General features: G+C 32.9%; 2 protein-coding genes across 2 annotated transcripts in view; one reads left to right on the forward strand and one right to left on the reverse strand.

The window, feature by feature from the left end:
* Positions 1-3,230: 3,230 nt before the first annotated feature.
* Positions 3,231-6,687, reverse strand: LOC105366612 (pheromone-processing carboxypeptidase KEX1-like). Its single transcript, XM_011505112.1, has 2 exons — positions 6,632-6,687; positions 3,231-3,483 (listed from the first exon to the last, which is right to left on the reverse strand). Exons 1-2 carry the CDS (start codon positions 6,685-6,687, stop codon positions 3,231-3,233), a joined length of 309 nt encoding a protein of 102 aa, XP_011503414.1.
* A 3,811-nt stretch (positions 6,688-10,498) lies between these two features.
* LOC105366572 (uncharacterized) overlaps positions 10,499-22,458 on the forward strand; it is a 79,642-nt gene continuing 67,682 nt past the window's right edge. The window contains exons 1-2 of the mRNA XM_011505064.1: positions 10,499-10,651; positions 18,177-18,353. Coding sequence (XP_011503366.1) covers positions 18,206-18,353 — 148 coding nt within the window. The 5' untranslated portion in view covers positions 10,499-10,651; positions 18,177-18,205. The remainder of the gene's footprint in view (positions 10,652-18,176; positions 18,354-22,458) is intronic.

Raw genomic sequence — 22,458 nt, forward strand, 5'->3', positions numbered from 1 at the left:
AGCGTATGTGTAAGAAGAGAGAAAATGCACGTAAATCAAACCACCAGATGGCTATAACCCCGCGCAATCTACAATAATTATCTGCCTGAATCGACGGCAACATACAATCATTTTTGGTACTCTCTCGTTGTCCACATGGCAGGCAGGGGTACTTTGTGTTGCTTTATTGACGAATTCAGTAAGCAAGCCGAGAGGGGATAGAACGTGTATACATGCACCCTTGTCAAATATCCCTGCACGATTATTCTGCACCCTCCTATCTCGCCCTCGTTACGTATATATTTATTTTCGATTACATTTCATTTAATGAGTGATGAACGAATTTCTTTCGACGATAATCTTTTAATAATCATTAATCATTCGTGTACAGAACCTCTCCGAGTCTCTTGTTTTATTCTTTTGTCGTTTTCCTCAAATTGTTGTACAAACAATTTTGCATTCCAATTTCGTCCATTTATTATCATTGAATTTTGCATTCGATCGTTGCGACTCGATATAAACGAGAATATGTAAAGTATATATCGTTCGTTAAAATTTTGATTTCTCCTCGATTCGTAATCATTTTTACTGTAACATAAAAATAATAGAAAGTATAACTTAAGATTCTTCACAACGACAATAATCTTGTGTCGTACAATAATATATTTTTCATTGTTATTTCAAATATTTTAATTTTTCACTGCACTGTCGAATTTTCTCTCCGATTTCTTATTTGCAAGAGAATATAAAAAATTATAATAAAATTTTACTAGATACTTTGGTGTGGGGATAAAGAATTTATCAACATAGAAATGGTATAATTCCCATATGGTATTATTATTCCCCTCTGTATGACCATGTTGTTTACATTCCCTCGCCATGCGGACATTCAATTTTACATTGAAAGATTTACATTTTTCAATGCCATGTTAGAATATTGTTTTCTTTCCTTTCTTCTTTTCTTCGTCTTCTTCTTTGTCTTTTCTTTCTTTCATTTTTTTTTCTTCTTCTTTTTTTTTCTTCTTTTCTTTTTCTTCCAACTGACTAAAATATGAAGATGAAATATTTTCATTACTGTAATAAATTTACTAGTTCATAAAAATTTATCGAGCTTCTCGTATCATAATGTCGTACTCATAACAATGGAACAATCATCCACGTCTTTAAAATATTTTTATAGCAAATAAACTGCGCGAATTTGAAATTGATAAAACAAAACTAAGCGATTGTTCGTATCGAATTAATCGAATTACATTAATAGACATCTGAATTTCTCAAAGTAATATATTTTGCATTTAGTCACCGGGATTTTTTATGGAAAGTTTTAGTAGTTTCATATATTATACAGCATCTTGTATTTAAAAATCCGAATAACTTTTTCTATTTCACTATATCATTTTGTTTTTTTTTATGATTCATGATTTGTTCGGCGACTAGTTTGTCGCCTCAAATCTCCAAGTTGACACTCTGGATTGTCAATTTATTGTCTCAATTTTTTCTCATTTTATAATATTAAAATCAATGCTGATTAATTTTTTTTTTTTTAAAAATAGCTTATCTTATATTAGAATATCGAATTTTTTGGCTACAAAAATAAGAATAAAACGATTCTTATGATTCTTAATAGTTTTTCAAATAAATCGCTGACAATTGTATTTAATTAAATATAATAATGACAAAATACTAAACGAAGGTATTATTTATAATTTTTGTATAATTTACAATAATAATATGTATAGAATCATAAACATTTTAATCGATCATTTAACATTATTTATTCAACCACAAAATTTTTAATTATTAAATACATGCTAAGTTTAAAATTATTTTACTCGCAGCAAATTTTAAAGCTATAGAAATACATTTAATAAGATAATTGTATAAGAATAAATTGTAGAGAGTTAAAAAAGAAAATCGGGAGACCGTCGATCAAATATTGAATACGTAATTGATTAAAGAGTAATTACATAGGAGCGTATACAGAAACTTAAGCAATTGTTGTATATGCAATTGTATTGTTTAAATTTCAAGATAATTTATTACTTAGATACTTGATTATTAATAAATATTTCATAACTAATGGACTTTTAAATAATAACTCAACATAAAAACTATAAAATAACAAAATCATTTTTATCCTAATATTAAATTTTATTGCACGTTTAATTTTTAAGTTTGCTTAATGGATTAAATAATTTTCCAATTAAAGTGAGCAATATCGAACATTTAAAATATTCAATGAAAATAAACGTTTAGCATTAATTTTATAATAATAATAATAATAATAATAATAATAATAAATAATAATAAATAAATAAATAAATAAATAAATAAATAAATAAATATATATATAAATAAATAAATATATAAATAAAATAATGTTAATTTAACATCGTTTGAACGTATACGCTTTATAATAATTTAGCAAAAAAAACCTATTGAAATTCGTTTTATTTAATTACGTATTTTAAATTTAGCTTTATTAAATTGAATCCATTACGTTTGATTTGTAGAGCATTTATCTGTAAATTTATTTCATGATAACAATTAGGGTAATATTCATCGTCTCTGTCTATCTTAAATACATCTCTCCGTCACCTACTATGTAAGCAGATAAATGTGCTACTTCTGCTTGCGAGTATTAACAAAGTCCGTTATGTTATGTTGTATAATACTCATCTAAATGTCCGAGTGCATGCACGAGAACAAAGTTATATCAGCGAAATGTAGAGATAAGAATAGATAGCAGTATTAAACTAACGCCTATAAATTACCAAATGATAAGGAAGAAGCGAAAAACTCTCACGGCCAACTGTTGTTGGGCGCAAATTTTAAATTCTACCTTCACATGCAATGAATAATTATCGTAGAGCCTTAATTAAGCGCCGTCTCTTTCTATTAAGCATTACTTAACTGCCACTTTTTTTTTTTATAGCCTCTAACTTTCTTATTATTCAACGACGTTTACAGTCATGCCAAATATTTTTTAGAGCTACAACATCTGTTTGATCGTACAAAATGCAAAAGTTAATATTTGACGTTCGATTTTGTTCATTATTATTTGGTATTCTGGTATATTTCCGTTGTATTGAGTATCGATCGATATGCTTCAATTTAAAATTAAATTTTGCTAGAAGTTTGCTTAGCCTCTGTTCTATTAATAGAATATTACATTTAGCTCAAATGATTGAATATTGTTGACATTCGTAAAAATAATGTTTGTAATATAATGATTTTTTTATAGTAAGTACTTAAGTGGTTTCGTCGTCATCGTCGTCATAGTCGTCGTCGGCGTCGTCGGCGTCGTCGTCATCTACGTCATCATCGTCATCATCGTCATCATAGTCATCATCGTCATCTTCGTCATCTTCGTCATTCTCGTCATCTTCGTCATCGACGTTATTATTGCTGTCGTTGTTGATGCTGGTGGCAATGATGATAAATACGACGTCGACGATAAGAGTAATAATAATGCTATTGACAGGCAACGTAAATTCCCCGTTCCTTTAATATATTATTATTAAATAATTTAATTAAAATTAATTATTAATATAAATCAACATTTTCGTAAATCCCTATATTCATCTATCGTACGATATAAATGTAATATAGTCAGACTGTTAAATATCGGAATTTAATATAAAATAATATTACCTTAACGAGATTGCTAATAATGATAAATAATAAATAAAGTTAAGGCATTTGTCGAAGTCGTTGCCATATATCGCTTTAGTAGGTTGTGCACTGATCCAATTTGATAATTGCAAAAGCGACCGTCAGATGGCACTAGTATTTAATCTACCGAATCTCCTAATATTATGTGGAATTTATTTCGAGATAATCGTAACACACGCATTATTGAACTATTATATTAACTATTATTCATAGGAAAATTCGAAAATAATCCAGCCAAGAATGTTTTTTAAAATTTACCCGATAATGAATGGCAAAATGCAATAATTATGAATTTTAATTAATTCGACAGACGAATTTTATACAAATGAATAAATCTACTTGTGGTCGAAATATTAATTTCACGCCAGATTCCTAAACATTCACGGTAAAAATATCGAATGTAATTTAATAAATGAAAACTTAAAATAATAATATAACCTGCTTATATCATATATGTAATTCATATGCAGAGTAGATCCGAAAATATAATAAAATAATGGCCACATATCTACATGTAAGGCTGTAATTTAGTCAACTTACTTATGAATTGCTAGATCAATCAAGTGGAAACTTGATTGTAGCTGATGGATGGTATGTGTGATTACTGCTTGCAAATAATGTGGTTCAATAACATTTTTATCATGCAACAATTTCACTCAATAGCTCCAATAAGATTGTAAGCCTTTCAATTAAAATATTAAATATTTATAAATAAATCATTAGGTTGTTCATTTATCGTAAATATTTATCGAATAAGCATGTGCGCAGCAATCAATTAGGCCGTTAATAGAAGAATAAATCTTATCAAATGGGAATTTAATTGACTGTACGCCAGATTATTCACGATGTTAAATTATTATTATTATTCTACGCTCACCCAACTCGTTTAAATAACAAAATTAGTTCTTGTAAAATATAGGGTTTCAAACCAATTAGTCTGCACAGATTTTTATAAATAATCGTATTATTATATATTGGTTTATATCGATCGAATATTAATTTCGAAATAATAGCCAATTAAATTGTGGAGTAGAGTGATTTTTGTCACAATCAAATGTAATAATACGAATTTTCCTCTATTTAAAGACGAAAACATGATGTTATTATAATGAAAGTTATTGAAACACACCTTTACAAAATTTGAAAATAAATAATAAACGACATCTTTATGAATTCAAATTAAAACGATCGTACATTACCATTTTTATTAAAATATTAATTTAATAATTAATTATTTATAATTATTTATATATGTTTGTGCATGTATTTATTCTTATAATTATATATAAATATTAAAATGTTATGAAACGAAATCACCTAGGCTGGGATATTTTCACACAATTTTTCAATAACTCAAGATTTTTCAGAATCATGTATTCTATGTGATATTGATACTTCGCTATTGTAAAAAATAAAAATTTGTTTAAGTAAATTTAAAAAAAAGTAAAAGGTACAATTTTAAAATGCTAATTCTGCATCAGAATTAATTTATGAAAAAGCATTGAAATGCATTACATGGCGAATGCATTAGCAGCGAAGGACTTGGATTTGATTGAAAGAAAAAAAATGAGAAAAAGCATTTAACAATATTGTTATGTTGCCAATTGAAGCTTCGCTAAACGCGAACAAAATTCAATGTTTTTAAATTAAAAGTAAAGAACAGATCGATGTATGTGTGCACGTGCACGTGTAAATGTAGAAAACAAAAAAGATGGATGAGAGGTAATAGAAGTCTGGGGAATAAGACCTGATATTGCATTTTAAACGATAAAACTCTATCGATGTAATATAAGAAAAAAATTTTAAAAAAAATAATCGCTCCACCGAAAGACCACAAAGATAATATAACAATAGAGAAAGTGAGCATATGTGAAAATCGATATACATCAATTGAAGTGGAGCTCGTAATTGTTTCGTCTTCGACTAGTGATTAAAGGTAATGGATCTCTTGTTTTTTCTTACCTTCTTCCTATTTTAGAGGAGACACATCCACCGCGTATTTATTTTCCCAGTAGTCACTCGAGCATCAATATATATATATATATATATGTATAGTTTTTTTTTGTTTATGTCAGTTGCGGTGACATACTTGTTTCGATTACATGTAGATGTGTACGCGAGCTTCCTCTTCTGGGTATTTTTTTTATTTTTTATTTATTTATTTATTTATTTATTTTTTTTTTGTTTTGCTTACACGTGTATCTCATTACCCCGCAGGAAGAAAATCGTATTACGAAATCGTTTTTTTTTTACGTTGAAATGATTTTATTACGCTCACATGGCAAGAGGTTAAGATATCTTGTCATCTACGTAATTATATTATTTTCCCTAATAAACGATTATGCACAAATTTACCGATATTCATTAAACATACTTAAACATTATATTTTTAGTTATACCATAACCTAGCGCTCGCATAATATTTTAATGCAACTTTTCGATAATATTTCGATAATAATTCGTTTCATTAAATATATAAAACACCTGCATCCAACATTCAATCGATTATTATGGATTTGGTCGATAAATTATTATTTCAATTCTTTTCGATTCTACCTTCGAGGCTAATCCATTACTCTTGTATTATATACATAAAACTCGCCTTAATAATACATTATTATCGTGTCTAATAAAAGACATAAAGAAAAAATTTGTAAAGACTATCGCCATTCCCTATCCCGATAAAATTTAGCTACCAAAGCAAAAACCTTTTAACTTCGCCTTACAAATAATTATAATCAAACGACATTGCGCTTCCACAGTTTATTTCATATGGCATCCTTATAATCATCTCGCAACGAACATTAAAATCGATTAAGATTTCATAGAACTACAGATTGCTTATAGAAAAGTAAAATGCGTAGATTTTCAAGTAATGTCACTTGCCGCTCGTATTGACGTGCAATTTCTCAGATAATCAAGGAAGCGATCGATTTATAATAGATCACCCAGGGAAATCCTCGAACCGAAGGCTCACCGCGCCTTGACAAGTTTTAAAGCTTCGATAGCTTCGAGGTTGTCATCGTTAAGCATCGATTAAGAGCTGCGAGTCACTTGAGCTTAGAGTCAAGTTAATTTTTGTCTTGATGGGGTTTTTTTTTTTTTTTTTTTTTTTTTTTTTTTTTTTTTGTTTTTGTTCACGGGGATCGAATATTTTCAACGATTACGCGCATCATTGGAGTAGATCTTGGTCGGATGCCCCTTATAATTCGATCGCAACGAGCTTCTCACTTTATGCCTTTTTAACGAATATTATCGGTTTCATGGATTCGGCTCGCGATTCCTCGGGACACGACCCCCGCATAAGACATTGAAATTATTTGAAAAAAGATAATATAGAAGATTTTTTAATCAGGCCGTGAAATTCTTTATTAACGATGCTCCCATAAACGTAAATAATTATTTATTATGTTTTATTTTAAAAGCAATTACAACTTTGTTTATAAATTATTGAGAAAAATGATGAGGGTATGTTGCGGTCGATTCGCAGTATAGTTAAAAATAAATTATCATAAAGGGTAAGAAGATGTTATATAGATGTTAAAATGAAAATGTTTTGTTTAATCGTGATAATAGAAAGAAGTTATAACGTTAAAATATCTTTAGCGCTTTTACAAATTTCATTTAATCTCTCCCGTTGCTAACAATTTCTGTATTACGTATCGCTTAATTATCATTTGTCAAGCATATAATACTTCAATTTATAATCTATTTAAATAAAATGTATAGCTTTATGTAGATGATTGAGTGCATGCAAATTGATTTTTATTACTCGTAAATTAAGACAAGAAATTGGCTCCAATTGTTTTTTTTTTTTTTTTTTTTTTTTTTTTTTTTTTTAATAAGGCCTTCATAATTTCAACAAAGTGTTTATGATTGTGAAAGCGTGAAAATGAATAATATATAAATAAAGTTTTTTTTAGGCATACTCGGTATTCGGTTATTATCTTCCGTTGCATCTTGGGATTCGTATAATTATATGACTCTGCTATGTTATATTTTTAATTAATAATTTTTAATGCATAATTTCGAAAAACTGGGCGAATAATGACGATTGAAGATACCAATAATACGTCCTTTTCAACGAACGACAATATCGAAAGAAATTATTTTGAAATTATTTTATTTATAATTTATATTTATAATTATTTATAATTAAATAGTGCTGTAGTCATATCATCTATATCACTCTTCATTATTTTCAATTACCATGATTATAATGATTATTATAATATTAGACAATAGCAGTGCTCGATATAGTACAATGTATAATATTAATGAACTTGTAAATTTAGTTGATTGAAAATCTTTACTGCCAAATGTTTCTTGTATTCGCCGATACATTAATAAGTTACAATGTAAACAGTCCGACTAAAAAACTAGCGAATAAAGGCAATGAAAAGAAAGAAAGAAAAAAACCCCCAAAGTGACCGTAAAAATATAAATATTATTGTATTATTTGAAAATCTATATTTCATATTTATGAATGTCGAATGGCATAAGTAATGGTATAAGATAATCTTTTTCGATACTACAGAAATCATTTGCTGCAATGAATTTTTTCATCTCACGATTAACATCATAATTCAATCAAATAAAATGTAATACATTTATATGTATTTGAATTAATCAGGAAACTCCCTTTTTCTTCGGACAGTAGCCATTGCTTTGAAACTCTATCAACTGCATCAATCACATAATAAATAAATTAATTATTTGCTGGGTAAAAGAATTAAAACACTTTTAATCTATCATACGCATGAATCAAAGCATGAAATTTGACATAATTTGCTTAGTTTAAGCAGGGCCTTGCCAGAAATTGACACTGAACATAACAATAAACAAAGCACAAAAATACAATGAAAGCTATCTAATCTATCAATTATGTAGATAAAATAATACGTAAATAAATCGTCACGATCCCACGTGCTGTGAATCAAGCAAAAATTTAATTTTTAATTACATCGTGCAAACTATAAATTTTCAACGTATTGTGCATCCTTCTTCGGTCTCTCCTACAGCCAATAACGATCCAAGCCTAAATATACGTTTGGTCTTCGTTCCCTAACTGCCGCTTGCTTACCAAAATCATCACAATATTTGAATTCAATATAAGTGGAGTCGCGACGAATGCCCAACGCACCTTAAAATGTCGCTATTTCGTCCTAACAACTATTAAATTAGTGTTACTCGTAAAGAGTGAGGCAAAGGAGCCGCGAGTAGTGTCTAATTTCACACGCGGGCGATCATGTTCGAGAGGCAAAGTCTTCGGGCTCGGTTAATTAAGAGCATTAGAAGAAATATGGTGAAAACATTGCCTCGGCAAGTTCGGCCTGAAACGATTCCGTTGAAACGGGCACGAAGATTTCGAAGAGGACGAGCTAAAGTGCGAGGCGCCACACGTGTCAGGGCTTACACAGACGTGGCGACGCTCGGCGCCTCGTGCCCCCCGAGCTAACCTCAAAGTCTCGGGAGCCCCGGGAGCCCCGGGGGTCCGGCGTCTCCAGCTCCGCGCCTGAGTCGCGACCGCGACAACGACAACGACGACGATGATGATGACGGCGATGACGATGACGACGGCGACGATTGCGACGATTGCGACGATTGCGACGATTGCGACGATTGCGACGATTGCGACGATTGCGACGATTGCGACGATTGCGACGATTGCGACGATTGCGACGATTGCGACGATTGCGACGATTGCGACGATTGCGACGATTGCGACGATTGCGACGATTGCGACGATTGCGACGATTGCGACGATTGCGACGATTGCGACGATTGCGACGATTGCGACGATTGCGACGATTGCGACGATTGCGACGATTGCGACGATTGCGACGATTGCGACGATTGCGACGATTGCGACGATTGCGACGATTGCGACGATTGCGACGATTGCGACGATTGCGACGATTGCGACGATTGCGACGATTGCGACGATTGCGACGATTGCGACGATTGCGACGATTGCGACGATTGCGACGATTGCGACGATTGCGACGATTGCGACGATTGCGACGATTGCGACGATTGCGACGATTGCGACGATTGCGACGATTGCGACGATTGCGACGATTGCGACGATTGCGACGATTGCGACGATTGCGACGATTGCGACGATTGCGACGATTGCGACGATTGCGACGATTGCGACGATTGCGACGATTGCGACGATTGCGACGATTGCGACGATTGCGACGATTGCGACGATTGCGACGATTGCGACGATTGCGACGATTGCGACGATTGCGACGACTGCGACGACTGCGACGACTGCGACGACTGCGACGACTGCGACGACTGCGACGACGGCAACGCCAACGACAACGACAACGACAACGACAACGATAACGATAACGATAACGCCAACGCCAACGCCAACGCCAACGCCAACGCCAACGCCAACGCCAACGCCAACGCCAACGCCAACGCCAACGACGACGACGACGACGACGACGACGACGACGACGACGACGACGACGACGACGTCGGAGAGGTGGGGAGACAGGACGACGACGACGACGACGACGACGACGACGACGACGACGACGACGACGACGACGACGACGACGACGACGACGACGACGACGACGACGACGACGACGACGACGACGACGACGACGACGACGACGACGACGACGACGACGACGACGACGACGACGACGACGACGACGACGACGACGACGACGACGACGACGACGACGACGTCGAGGAGGAGGAGAATGCAGGGCGTCGAGAACGGAGGGTTTGGTGCGCATTGAGGGGACGGGAGGGATAGGGAAGGGAGGACACAGAGACAGAGAGAGAGAGAGAGAGAGAGAGAGAGAGAGAGAGCACGCGGCCGCCGCTCTGCCACCAGCCTCTCGCACAGTCCCCGTGCGATTCTTGCGGTTGACGCGCCTCGTCTTAGCTTCGAAGTGCCCGCCCGGACGCGGACGTCGGGCCCACCAACGCTCTAACACTTCTATTCGTGTCTGCCAGTTATCCTTAGGTAAGTTGCTCGAGGAGCCCCGGAGGCTTCGGGGGGACTCGCGAGCTCGGCCTTCCGATGCGTCCGGACGCTTGGCCTGAGAACCTCGAAAATTTGGCGATTCCATCAGTCACCGCTGTTGCTCCCACTAGTTTGTGACACTTGTCAATTAATCATGCGAATGAATGAGTCGCTTGTATCGGTTTTCCCGTGAGCAGAGACTATTTGATAATGAGGGTACCGGAGTTAATGGGAGGGACAAGCATCCTCTGATATTTGGTTTCCCTTGCGCTTAAAAGAGAAGGGAGGATCCTTTCACCCGGCGGAAGCGCTCCTCGTTGATTATGGGAAAATCATTAGAGCGACGTTTATTTAGCCTCTGATTAATAATGTCCTTTCACATTTTCCAGACTGGAGATTTAATAGAGTTTAATTAATGCGGCCGTCACGTAAATTGAATATCTCTCGCTTACAATTAAACGAATATTTTTACTTTATTCAATTGGAGTGGTCAACTAGTATTACCAACAATCGTGTATGGTGACAGTATAATTATTAGGCGTAGCTTTCAATTAAAATGTGAGGTTTGTGAAATACTAAGTTTGGGTGTGCATGTAATTGGAAAGTAACGAAGCACCAAAGTCTTGCAAATATGTGTGTGTGGGTGGTTGGGCGGAGGGGGGGGGGGTTGCATGAATTTATTTTATAAAGATTTGAATTGTATGAGCGTTGACAATAAATATCATTGTATTTTATTCATCTCCAGTGTATATTGATAAACCGCGCCAATCCGATCATTCATTTTGATAAATAATCGTTTAACAAATAGCCCCTAACGATTGTTTAACAATTATTTGACGAAGCAAGAATCTGTACATTAAGTATTATTTTAACGCCCATTATATATGTAAATTATTTATTTATTTACAAAATCTTCGCAGCCTCGATATATTAGACTATTGGCCTTGCGCTTTCGAATGTACCTTAACGTCGGCATTCGAGCTCTTTGTCTAAATGTTTTATTTAAAGGGTCCACTACCCATGGCGCCATTCTCATCTAAATCATCGTGATACAAACTCTCGCGTGTACTTATGCAAAACCTAAACACACTTCCTTTGAAGGCTTTTTCACATCAAGTATTCTTCTTATTTACTACGGTCGTTTGTTTTGTAATACATGCATTCCCTTTCGGCGTGCTCGCTTTTGTCAACCAATGGCTCTGAAAATGTTCCTTTTGTATTTTATTACAATGGTCGGTAAAAAAAAAAAAAAAAAAAAAATAAACGAAATCCGTTAAAACGAATCGTTATAATTATGTAGTGGGTTTATTTTCTATAAATTAAGAGGAATTGTATGGAAAGGATACTCTGTGCGAAATTTACAAAGTACTTTAAACTTTTGGACTTTAGTAGATTGGAATTTCAACTGATAATGCTTGTTTTTCCTTCGATACTTTATTGCATTTCTTTTTCCTTTTCAATAACGACATTTATTAAATTTTTTTCGTTCCCAATGTCATATTGCGTTGTCTTTTCAATCGCTTCGGCCGCAACATTTCTTTAGGAATTTTTTTTTGCTTTACACAGGAAGATGACGAGGTCCTTACAAATATCCAACTTACTTTGAATTACAAATTATATCATGCAAAATAAGGTCCTCGCGTGGAAAATTAGTATATTTTGATTATAGATAATGTTTGATAGTATTTGCAAATCAATTGCCGTATAATAACTTGGCAATAAGGTTAATAATCGATGATTTTTTGTATTAATTGAAGGATATTGATTAATAATATCCATCCTATGGATAATTCAAACAGGCTTTATTTTTGTATTTGTAGAGTTTCAATTCTCTTGTTAACACTACTTATGTATTGGATGATTTCTGTTGAAGCACAAATTGTACTGGTTTAACAAAATATACGATTAAAGCAGGATGGCTGTAGCTAATCAAAAGTTGTCCTTCGTAAATAACGAAGTCAAATGTTCTAGTGCAAAAGCGAATGTCGTAGCTTCCGATTCACCATTAAAAAAACAACAACAAAAAACGGCAATAAAAGCTCAAGTGCAATAATATAAAGCGTGCTGTTTACATTGTGCCTTGTTGTTTTTTTTTATCCCTAAAATGCAATAAAAAAAGTAGTTTGCAAAGGCGACGAATAAGCCAATAGAGAGCCTTAAATGTGCATTCGTCTTAATAAAAAATAAAATAAAAAAAAAAAAAAAAACAGGGCAGTTTTAAGAAAGTGATTTAACAAGAGTTTTCCTTACACAGACCTATGTTTTATCATTTATGATATATTAATTGAGATTAAGGACAAGGCCAATAATTAGCACAGAACAATTTAGTTATCTAAGGATTTTATTTCATCTTCTATTTCAGACTTTATAATTAATGCAAGGACTTTCTCAATTACGCCTTTTAAATATAAATCTATTAGATATTTTCATCTATTTCTAATAATCATAAGTACAACAAAGATAATAAAAATGCCGATCTTTAACAAATCAGTGTTACGTTCAATTTTCCTTCTTCTATTTTTCTCTTTTTCTCATCCGTCTGATTTAACGGATTTTTCTCCTTCGATTATCCGGAAGTATTCAATTGATGAACAATTGACATCGATAATTTGAATTAATGTGATTAGCTGTTTTAACAATTTGAAAATCACTTGCTTTCATTTTTGAGTTACCTTCGAGTTTCAGCAGAAATTGTGAATAAATTTCATTGAATTTTGAAACACTTTTCGATAAATAAATATGTGACTATATATATGTACACTTATCGTAGCTGCTGAAATTAATGTACAAAAATATTTATCAATATATATTAAATTAGAAACAATGAAATTGACGCGACGAAAATGCATACAATGACTACCAAGGATAATTCCACAATAATGAATAATAAAAGAAGAAAAAACAGAATAAGATTTACGAGTGCATTGAGTTTGGTTATTACGATTATGTTCATAACCTTTATTAACGTCATACCTCAAACATATTTCCAATAAATTTTCTAATTCAGTAAGCATATTCATAAAGATCGTTTAGTATTTTATTTACGATTGCTGTGGCACACTTAAGTTATTTTTTCAAGACTAATCGTTTTATATAATGAAGCTTATCGCCATTATTTATTGTTGTTGTTGTTGTTGTTGTTGTTGTTGTTGTTGTTGTTGTTGTTGTTGTTGTTGTTGTTGTTGTTGTTGTTGTTGTTGTTGTTGTTGTTGTTGTTGTTGTTGTTGTTGTTGTTGTTGTTGTTGTTGTTGTTGTTGTTGTTGTTGTTGTTGTTGTTGTTGTTGTTGTTGTTGTTGTTGTTGTTGTTGTTGTTGTTGTTGTTGTTGTTGTTGTTGTTGTTGTTGTTGTTGTTGTTGTTGTTGTTGTTGTTGTTGTTGTTGTTGTTGTTGTTGTTGTTGTTGTTGTTGTTGTTGTTGTTGTTGTTGTTGTTGTTGTTGTTGTTGTTGTTGTTGTTGTTGTTGTTGTTGTTGTTGTTGTTGTTGTTGTTGTTGTTGTTGTTGTTGTTGTTGTTGTTGTTGTTGTTGTTGTTGTTGTTGTTGTTGTTGTTGTTGTTGTTGTTGTTGTTGTTGTTGTTGTTGTTGTTGTTGTTGTTGTTGTTGTTGTTGTTGTTGTTGTTGTTGTTGTTGTTGTTGTTGTTGTTGTTGTTGTTGTTGTTGTTGTTGTTGTTGTTGTTGTTGTTGTTGTTGTTGTTGTTGTTGTTGTTGTTGTTGTTGTTGTTGTTGTTGTTGTTGTTGTTGTTGTTGTTGTTGTTGTTGTTGTTGTTGTTGTTGTTGTTGTTGTTGTTGTTGTTGTTGTTGTTGTTGTTGTTGTTGTTGTTGTTGTTGTTGTTGTTGTTGTTGTTGTTGTTGTTGTTGTTGTTGTTGTTGTTGTTGTTGTTGTTGTTGTTGTTGTTGTTGTTGTTGTTGTTGTTGTTGTTGTTGTTGTTGTTATTATTATTATTATTGTTATTATTATTAAGTTGTAATAAATTTTATCGCTGATTTAAGAGCGAGTGTTTTGCTTATACAATAACTGCCGCGATAATGGAGATATTCTGGTGGAATAAAAAGGGAGGCGCGATGTTTCCATTGTACGTTTATGGCATTGATTAATTGTTTCTCGGTGTGTTTTAAATTTCCTGTAGACTAGCCAATATGAATAAAAGAATAACAAGACATTTCAGCGATAACGATAAGGAAGCATCGATTAGATATTGATAACATCACCTAATTGGATAAACTTTTAATAATAAAAATCATTACGTGATTTAGCGGTCGACAGAACATTTATAAACAATAAGGTAATTTTGTCTAGTGAATTAAATCAAATTCAAAATTATCGTCCAATTTTAAGTCGTGTATTTACCACGCTCGCGCGCGCGCGCGCGCGCTCGCACACACACTGTATGTCGTATATAAACAAATCTCTGTCCTTTTCGAACACATTATTTTCATCGGGCATCGTGTTAAGGCTCAAACAAGAAATACACAACATATGCCAAACGCAGGCTCAAACCTCTCAAGCACAGTGGAAAATCAAAAAATTCAACGACAGCCTCGGATTTTCGAAAGCACGTCGCGATCTTCCATCTCGTTCTCTCAAGCAGCGCTCGTTACGTCCGACTCCTTTTCCATTGGCGAGCGCCACAATTCACTGCCGGTAATTGCTTCGCTACAAGGCTGCCGTCCGACATGCTAGGAAGCTTCGATTGTTCCGAGCGGCCATTCTCGTGTTGTTTTAGCACCGAGACTCCTTGCATTTTCCTTTTGAGCTTACGGATCGTCCAACGGCCCAAGATATTAATCCTTATTGCTGAATTTTTCAGCCGCGTTTTGTTTCTCCTCTTTCTCAACCTTCTTCACACCCCTCGTCCCTCTTGTTGTCTTTCTTTCGCAAGACGAGGGTTTTACGGGGAAAAAGAAAATATTTACACGCGCAGTGGTTTGGCGAGGATCGGATCGTCATCGGCTATATAAGCAATAAAGGGAGAAAGTAATATTTCCTTGTGCTACTACTACTACTATCTCTGCCCTTGAGTATCAGCACTCGTTACATTTCTTTCGTTCGACTAGAGTTTTCGGGAGATGCCTCGTGTACGCGAATAAAATTCACAATCGAATTATTTATTCTTCGTATGGCTTGGGCACGTGGCCCAGTGCAAAATCATTCGCTTCTGATGATATTTCTTTAATCGAGAAATTAGTTATGCTACTGCATACCTTACTGCATACCGAAGGCCTTTCAAAGTAACAAAATTCTTCAAATCAATTGTGACGTACTGGCATTATTATTAAAATTTTTGCATTAATTGGCGTAGAGATGAAATAAACGTAGCTTTCCTAAATACTCGATCGCACCTCATTAAAATATTCATGCTTCTTTCAAATACACACGTCTAATATATAAATACGCTTAGTAGATTGAATTATATTAAGTTAAATATCGAATTGTCACGATTCGCAATGTCCTCTATTTTTCATTTTCATGAAATTTACAATCCTCGATTTGGAATAAATTGAATAACGTGTAAATTTTGCGTAAAAAATAAGAAACGAACTTGACCGATGAATTAATTAACAATTATTTAAATACTATTGTATCATTGTAATGGAATGAGAATTTTACACTCTCTTTTCTTTTTTCTTTTTCATTATTTCTCGTTTTTCTCTCTCAATTTACGATCGATCGCGTTGACAAGTAGCATATCGTACTTGAAAGAATTTGAAGGAGAAAATTTTGCAAAATTATTTATCGTTGCTGTAAGGAACGAGCCACGGCACATAGAGTACTATGCAATGCATTTTTACGTAATTTTAAAAATTCGAAAATCGTTGTAAAATTCTATTATTAATGCGAATATAGTCGATATAAAATTGGCTACAGCAAGTTCTTATGAAATTATATTAAAAATCCGAGAACAGGCGAATGCTAATAAAAGTAAATGCGACTTTAACTTTAACAAATTCTCAACAATTGATAACCGACAATTTGTTTCTCCAAATATCATCGCAAGCGAGGATTTCATAAAACTTAATAGTCACACAATTCCATTGAATAGCTTGAAAAAATTCTCGATATATTTAGCATTTGTACAAAACAGGTTTGATTATTCGCTTGTAAAAATAGAACGGACAACAAGTAGCATTAAAAATTGCCGCAAGCCATTTTAAACGAGGAGAATCTGCTATTGAAGCGCAAGAGTGTTGAAAAATTAATGGAAAAGCGAATGCCAGGAAACGTAAATATTATGAATGAGGCGATGTCGAGTGGTATTGATGTTTAACAGCTTTTTTCTCACACCCGACGCTATCGCGGCCAAGCCGATAAGACGAGCACCGACATCAATTATTGTCTATCAAATTTCTTAATCATCCAGTGGATGCCGCACAAATTCGAAAGGGCATTTCCATAATCGGCCAGTGTCGAGCGATCCGAACCGGAAGGACTGCTACAATCTACATTAGACGACTCTGTAATGCAATTCCGAACTCCTCAATAAACATTGAATTTGACAACGTCTTGATCGCTATTGCACGAGCTGCGACTCGACATTTACCGCCAATGGCTACATTTTTCCATGCCTCTCGTCGACGATCTTCATTTCCGTTTTCTTTATCGCCCTCGCGGGGCCCGTTTAATCGTATTCGACGCGTGAATTTTAGCGTCGCTTACGCATACGTGGAATGCACGTTTTTTCTTCATCTCAGTCATCGACTAATGCCAAATTGAACGTTAGTGGCATTGGAAAATGAGACTGATAGTTGATATTGCATTTATAATACATATTGTAGATAATAATATTTCGCATTGCGTATTTGTGCTCTGATAAATTGTCAACCGCAGTATTTGTTATAGATATTTTGAATTATCTTTACAAGAAATCGTTAAATAAAGTTGAAATTTATATAGATAAATAATAATAATAATAATAATAATAATAATAATAATAATAATAATAATAATAATAATAATAATAATAATGGCTCCCGTTTCTTGAGTTAAAAGTTTACTTATTTATTTTGTTCTTAATAAATCATTTAAATAAAATTTTACAAAATTTTTTATGCGCAATAGATGCATTTGTTTTCCAAATCTAACACGCCCGTAAACTCGACGTCGTTCAATTATAAAATGTAGCCAATTAAACATAATAGAATATTAGCTATTTTATTTTTTGACAAGTCGTTTAACGGACGGGTGCACATCGTCGTATCTAAATGACGAACACTCGTTCGTCAAGGTTACAGGAGAAAATCTTAATGTATATTAAGATTCTTATTGTGCATTAGAAGAGAGACGTTACCGTAGAGATTTTATAAACTACGGATTGGTCGTTTTGAATAAAATAGGAAATTTTTGTAAATTGATATTATTATAATATCGAGGAGCGATTACCGTAGAGCGAATTACCAGCATTCAATAACTATTAAGAAAAAATTGTCATCTATCCATGGCTAACCCATGGCCGCCTATATGTATACTGTTCCAATAATTCATTTAATGATTGTTAATAATAATTAAAGTTTATGAAAATGATCGTTTGCAGAAAGTTTTTGCTCGTGGCAACTGTCAACAATGGAGGGCAATTTGTCGGAATTCGAGGAGAACGTTTTGTTTGACCTGGACGATCCAGACTTTGCACCTGCTGTGCCACGGACAACCGCCCACGGGGTTTTTCACGGGATGAAATTTGCCGCCGAAATCGCCTTGAATGTCAACAAATGTAAGTAATTAATTTCGGTGAGCACAATTGCGTGACTATCGTGGGCGAACCATCTTTAGATTTTATTGTTGTTGTTGTTTTATTTTTGTTTTATCTTCGAACGACGAATCTTTTTACGCTCGCTGATATTTAATGCTGATCGATAGCACTGAGTTATAAAAAAATAATAGCGGGGGCAACATTATTAGGAAATTCTCAACGTAAAACACTCGATCCGGTCAATAAATTTGGATTGCTTCGGTAAGCATGGGGATTCGGTAACATGGCTGAATTTTCGTAAATTTACAAACGAAAGGTAGACAAAAAGATATATTGCCTTTATTATTACATTTATTGTTTTCTGTGTACTACGAGCTTGAAGGTTTCGACATCAGTTTTCCCTTGCTAGTAGTTTTTACACCATAAAAGAATGCGTTGCTGTTGGCCTCTAAAATACAGGTTGAAATAATAATTTTCAACCGAGCAGTGCTTCAATAAATAAATAAATAATAATAAAAAAAAAAAGAGAAAAAAAATAATGAAAAGCAATGCAAAATGAAACGAAACGAGACCACTTGAATTTTTAATAAATTGGGTAATATATTTTAAACGAATGTTAATTTCATATTAAAATCTTTCACATACGATAAATATATTTATAAATATATAAATTTATAAAGATTCTAAAACCGTTCGCTTCTTATGAGAATCGAACGTTTAACAAATTTAAATCGCTTACGTAGCCGTCTAATGTAAAGCAAAAGAAATTTTACAAATTACTGTAGCAGCATTGGCCTCCACTGAATAGAACTTAATTAAATATATGCATATTAATATATTTAGCAGGTAAAACGAGAGAGAGAGAAAACAAGATGAAAGACGTAAGACAAATGGAAAAAGATGTAAGGGCATGCTTTAGCAGATCGACTAATACGTTAATGATGAAAAATGATTAATTATAATAATATATCCTTTTACTGCATAAATACCAATGGATAATAAGTACATTTTTAGTTTGAAATAGGATGAATGGCGATGCTCTCTTAGCGCTTTAGAATAAAATGTATAATTGCAAATTAAATTATTTAATTGAGCAGCTTAAAAATGTTTTAAAGTATGAGTTAAAAACCATTAAGAATGTAGCAGTTATTTCAGTTTTTGAATGCAATTTCAATAAAATCAGAAACGTCGAAGTTAAAAAAAAAGAAAAATGAAAAAAGAAAAAAGAAAAAACCCCTAACTGACACTTCGACGTAGAAAACAAGAAGAAGAAAAATTAACTTTCGTTAGAAGAAAACTTGCAACTTTATTACTATTGGAAATAACAACTTTTCTTATTATTTACTGCCAAGGTTGGAAAGAAGGATAAGTTGTCGAATCCGTTTTTACTCGACAGTTTCTTCTGCCTCGAAAACTTGTAAAAACGAGTATACGATATACGTCGGAATGAGTGGAATCTCCGTCGGGGCCAATCAGTGGCTCGGCAAATTCGTGAATGGGAGCCTGGGCAAAAAGTTCATCGACCCCTGGGAATTCACATTGAAATATCTTATGCGTAGCAGAATAATGTGAGTGTAAAAAAAATTTTGGTCCGCCTGGGATTCCATGGATGACGATTCATTTATCCGATTATCCGCATTAAATTTCCAGGGGTGTTCGAGCGAATAAAGCATATCTGCGACCTTAACTCTTAGTGCACATACTTCCGTTCGATTCACTCGAGCAAAGATTAAACGCACCTGGAGCTTTCATCGGTGACGTTAGAATAAAGACAAATTCAAGGAATGATCGTTAAATTATGAAGGGAAGACACGATAGATGATTTGTTAAGTGGATAATTTTGTAGTAATCCAACTGGTTTGCATTGCTTTTAAACTTGAACGGATTAATAAAATTTTTGTCGAATCACTAGGTAAAAAATATCTCACTCTATGTACAAAAGTCACATCCATCTTCCGTTTTTTCTCCTTCATTTTTTTCTCCCCAGACCGGAAGTTACAAGAAGATCAGAATAACTTTTAATAAACTGGGATACATAAGAGGCCGAGTTTCATGTGTTAACCACGTCCATCTACATTATTTTAACGGATAATGTAGTCAATAATAAAAGCTCGTTCCTTATTTAGTAGAACGGCGTAATTAAATTTAACTAATTAGAGAATCGCTCACGAAATTTCATTTACAAAATAGTTGCTCTAATTTTTCTTTTAATCTTATTCAGCTTAATTTTTCTATCAATCACAATCGTTGATTAAATGTCGAAAATATTCCACTTTTATTAAAAAAACTTATACTTTTGATCTAATTGTTCGACATGACTGTCTACTACCTCGCGCTAGTATTTCAAATAAATAAAAAATATTACTAATAAAGTTCGCTAATGTATTATTCTCGTTTTACAAAGCTTCCGATCTTTTATTAATCAAATTAATGCTTCTTTAAAACTAATAATTTTTCTTCCCTTGCATTAATTTTATATTTTGTGTATATTGAGAAAAGCATTTATAATGGATAATTATATATAATAAACCAGGCCACTAAGCAAATACGCTTGATCCATTAATAATCAATGACGTTACACGGTTTATAAAATTCTAATATAGTGATTTTATTTTCTCTGATTATATCGTATTATTCTCTGAAATTTTTCTCTGGAAATTTATTTTACGAAATAGCTAATTTTCATGATTTATTTATGATGTATGGTTGAATAGTTGACCTTTGCTATGTTGAAAAAGTATAATCATTGATAATTACCTAAGGTAGAATGATAATAAAAGTAAAAAAAAAAAAAACATTGAAGCACGTTTAGTTCAAAGTACACAAATGTATGGTATGCGAGACATTTTTCTAAAAAATTATAATACATTTTTATGAATTGCCCCAAATCTGTTTGACACGTGGTCTGAAAATATCAACGATTCGATAATCGACATTCAACAAAATGTATAACCCATGCGACCGGATCTATTTGAGATTTACATTGATCTGCAAATAATACGACATAATAAATAAATAATTTCGCAATTCTTGATTTTAGACAAGGAATGATATTAAGCGCCGATAGGCCTAATCTTATAGTGCACATATGCAAGAGGATGATTAAGCTTTATTTTCAGATTTTCTAAAATTCGAATAAAATCAACTGTAAATTCCTTACCAAAGATTCACTGAATTTGCATAAACATCAACTTGATAAAGGCCATTTTTTTTTTTTGGTTTTGCGACGATGCTTTTGCAGAAAATACTAACCTTCTCAATGTTTTGCTGTCTCAGTCGTCGACTATTTTTCAAGGACGTTTCGACCTGACCTACTAACCTTAATGAAAAACTAACTTTTGTTATAGTAAATTTTTTTTTATTAGAATTTTTAATGCGACTAATAATCCTCGATTCATGCTCATTTTATCTTTTAAATAAATATTTAAGTAAGATGATTTTTTACGAGTATTTGTTTAGGTGCATTTAAGTATTATAATCGGCATAATTGTCAATTATTGTAAGAAATTATATCGCTTTTATAAGCTACGGTAGTAATTTTATGTTTCTTATTAAAAATATTTTTTCTTTTTACTTTTTCATTTGTAATATAGATTTATTTAAGTAAATATAGTTAAAATTAAAAAATTAATGTAAAGTTAAGCATTAATCGTGTTACACGAATATAACGATGAGATAAAGTGGAAATTTTTAGATTATTTTACTCTATAGTTTCGATAGCCTCAAATTGTATGTAAATTGTACAGGCAGTCAAGATTGACAAATGGAATAACATTATAAATAAAGTGACTTATTTTGAATTCAAATGGAATCACGCATATACTTTCAACTAGTTTTTGTGTTTTTTTTTTGTGTATGAAATAAATGCTTCTAGATAATAATAAAAACATTTGATTTAAAATTTTTCTAAGATAAAATAATGAATATATATGGGTATACAGTTTTTTTTTTTTTTTTTTTAAAGGTTTTTATATATTTTACACAAATTTAAATTTATTAAGAGATTCATTAAATACATTGGTAGTACAATGAAATAAATTGCACGAAAATTGCAATTATTTTGAATATCGATCGATATGTTAGATCAAAGCTTTTAAACATTTTAAGGTTTTTGAATTGTTTAACG

Source organism: Ceratosolen solmsi, unplaced genomic scaffold (assembly GCF_000503995.2).
Source record: "Ceratosolen solmsi marchali unplaced genomic scaffold, CerSol_1.0 scaffold16, whole genome shotgun sequence".
In the NCBI taxonomy this organism is placed as follows: domain Eukaryota; kingdom Metazoa; phylum Arthropoda; class Insecta; order Hymenoptera; family Agaonidae; genus Ceratosolen; species Ceratosolen solmsi.

Excerpts from the sequence above, each read along its gene's own strand:
- LOC105366612 (XM_011505112.1), bottom strand. The coding sequence starts at position 6,687 with ATGCTTAACGATGACAACCTCGAAGCTATCGAAGCTTTAAAACTTGTC. Across the intron at positions 3,484-6,631 it reads TTAAAACTTGTCAAGGCGCG|GAACGGGGAATTTACGTTGC; the intron begins GTGAGCCTTCGG and ends AATATATTAAAG.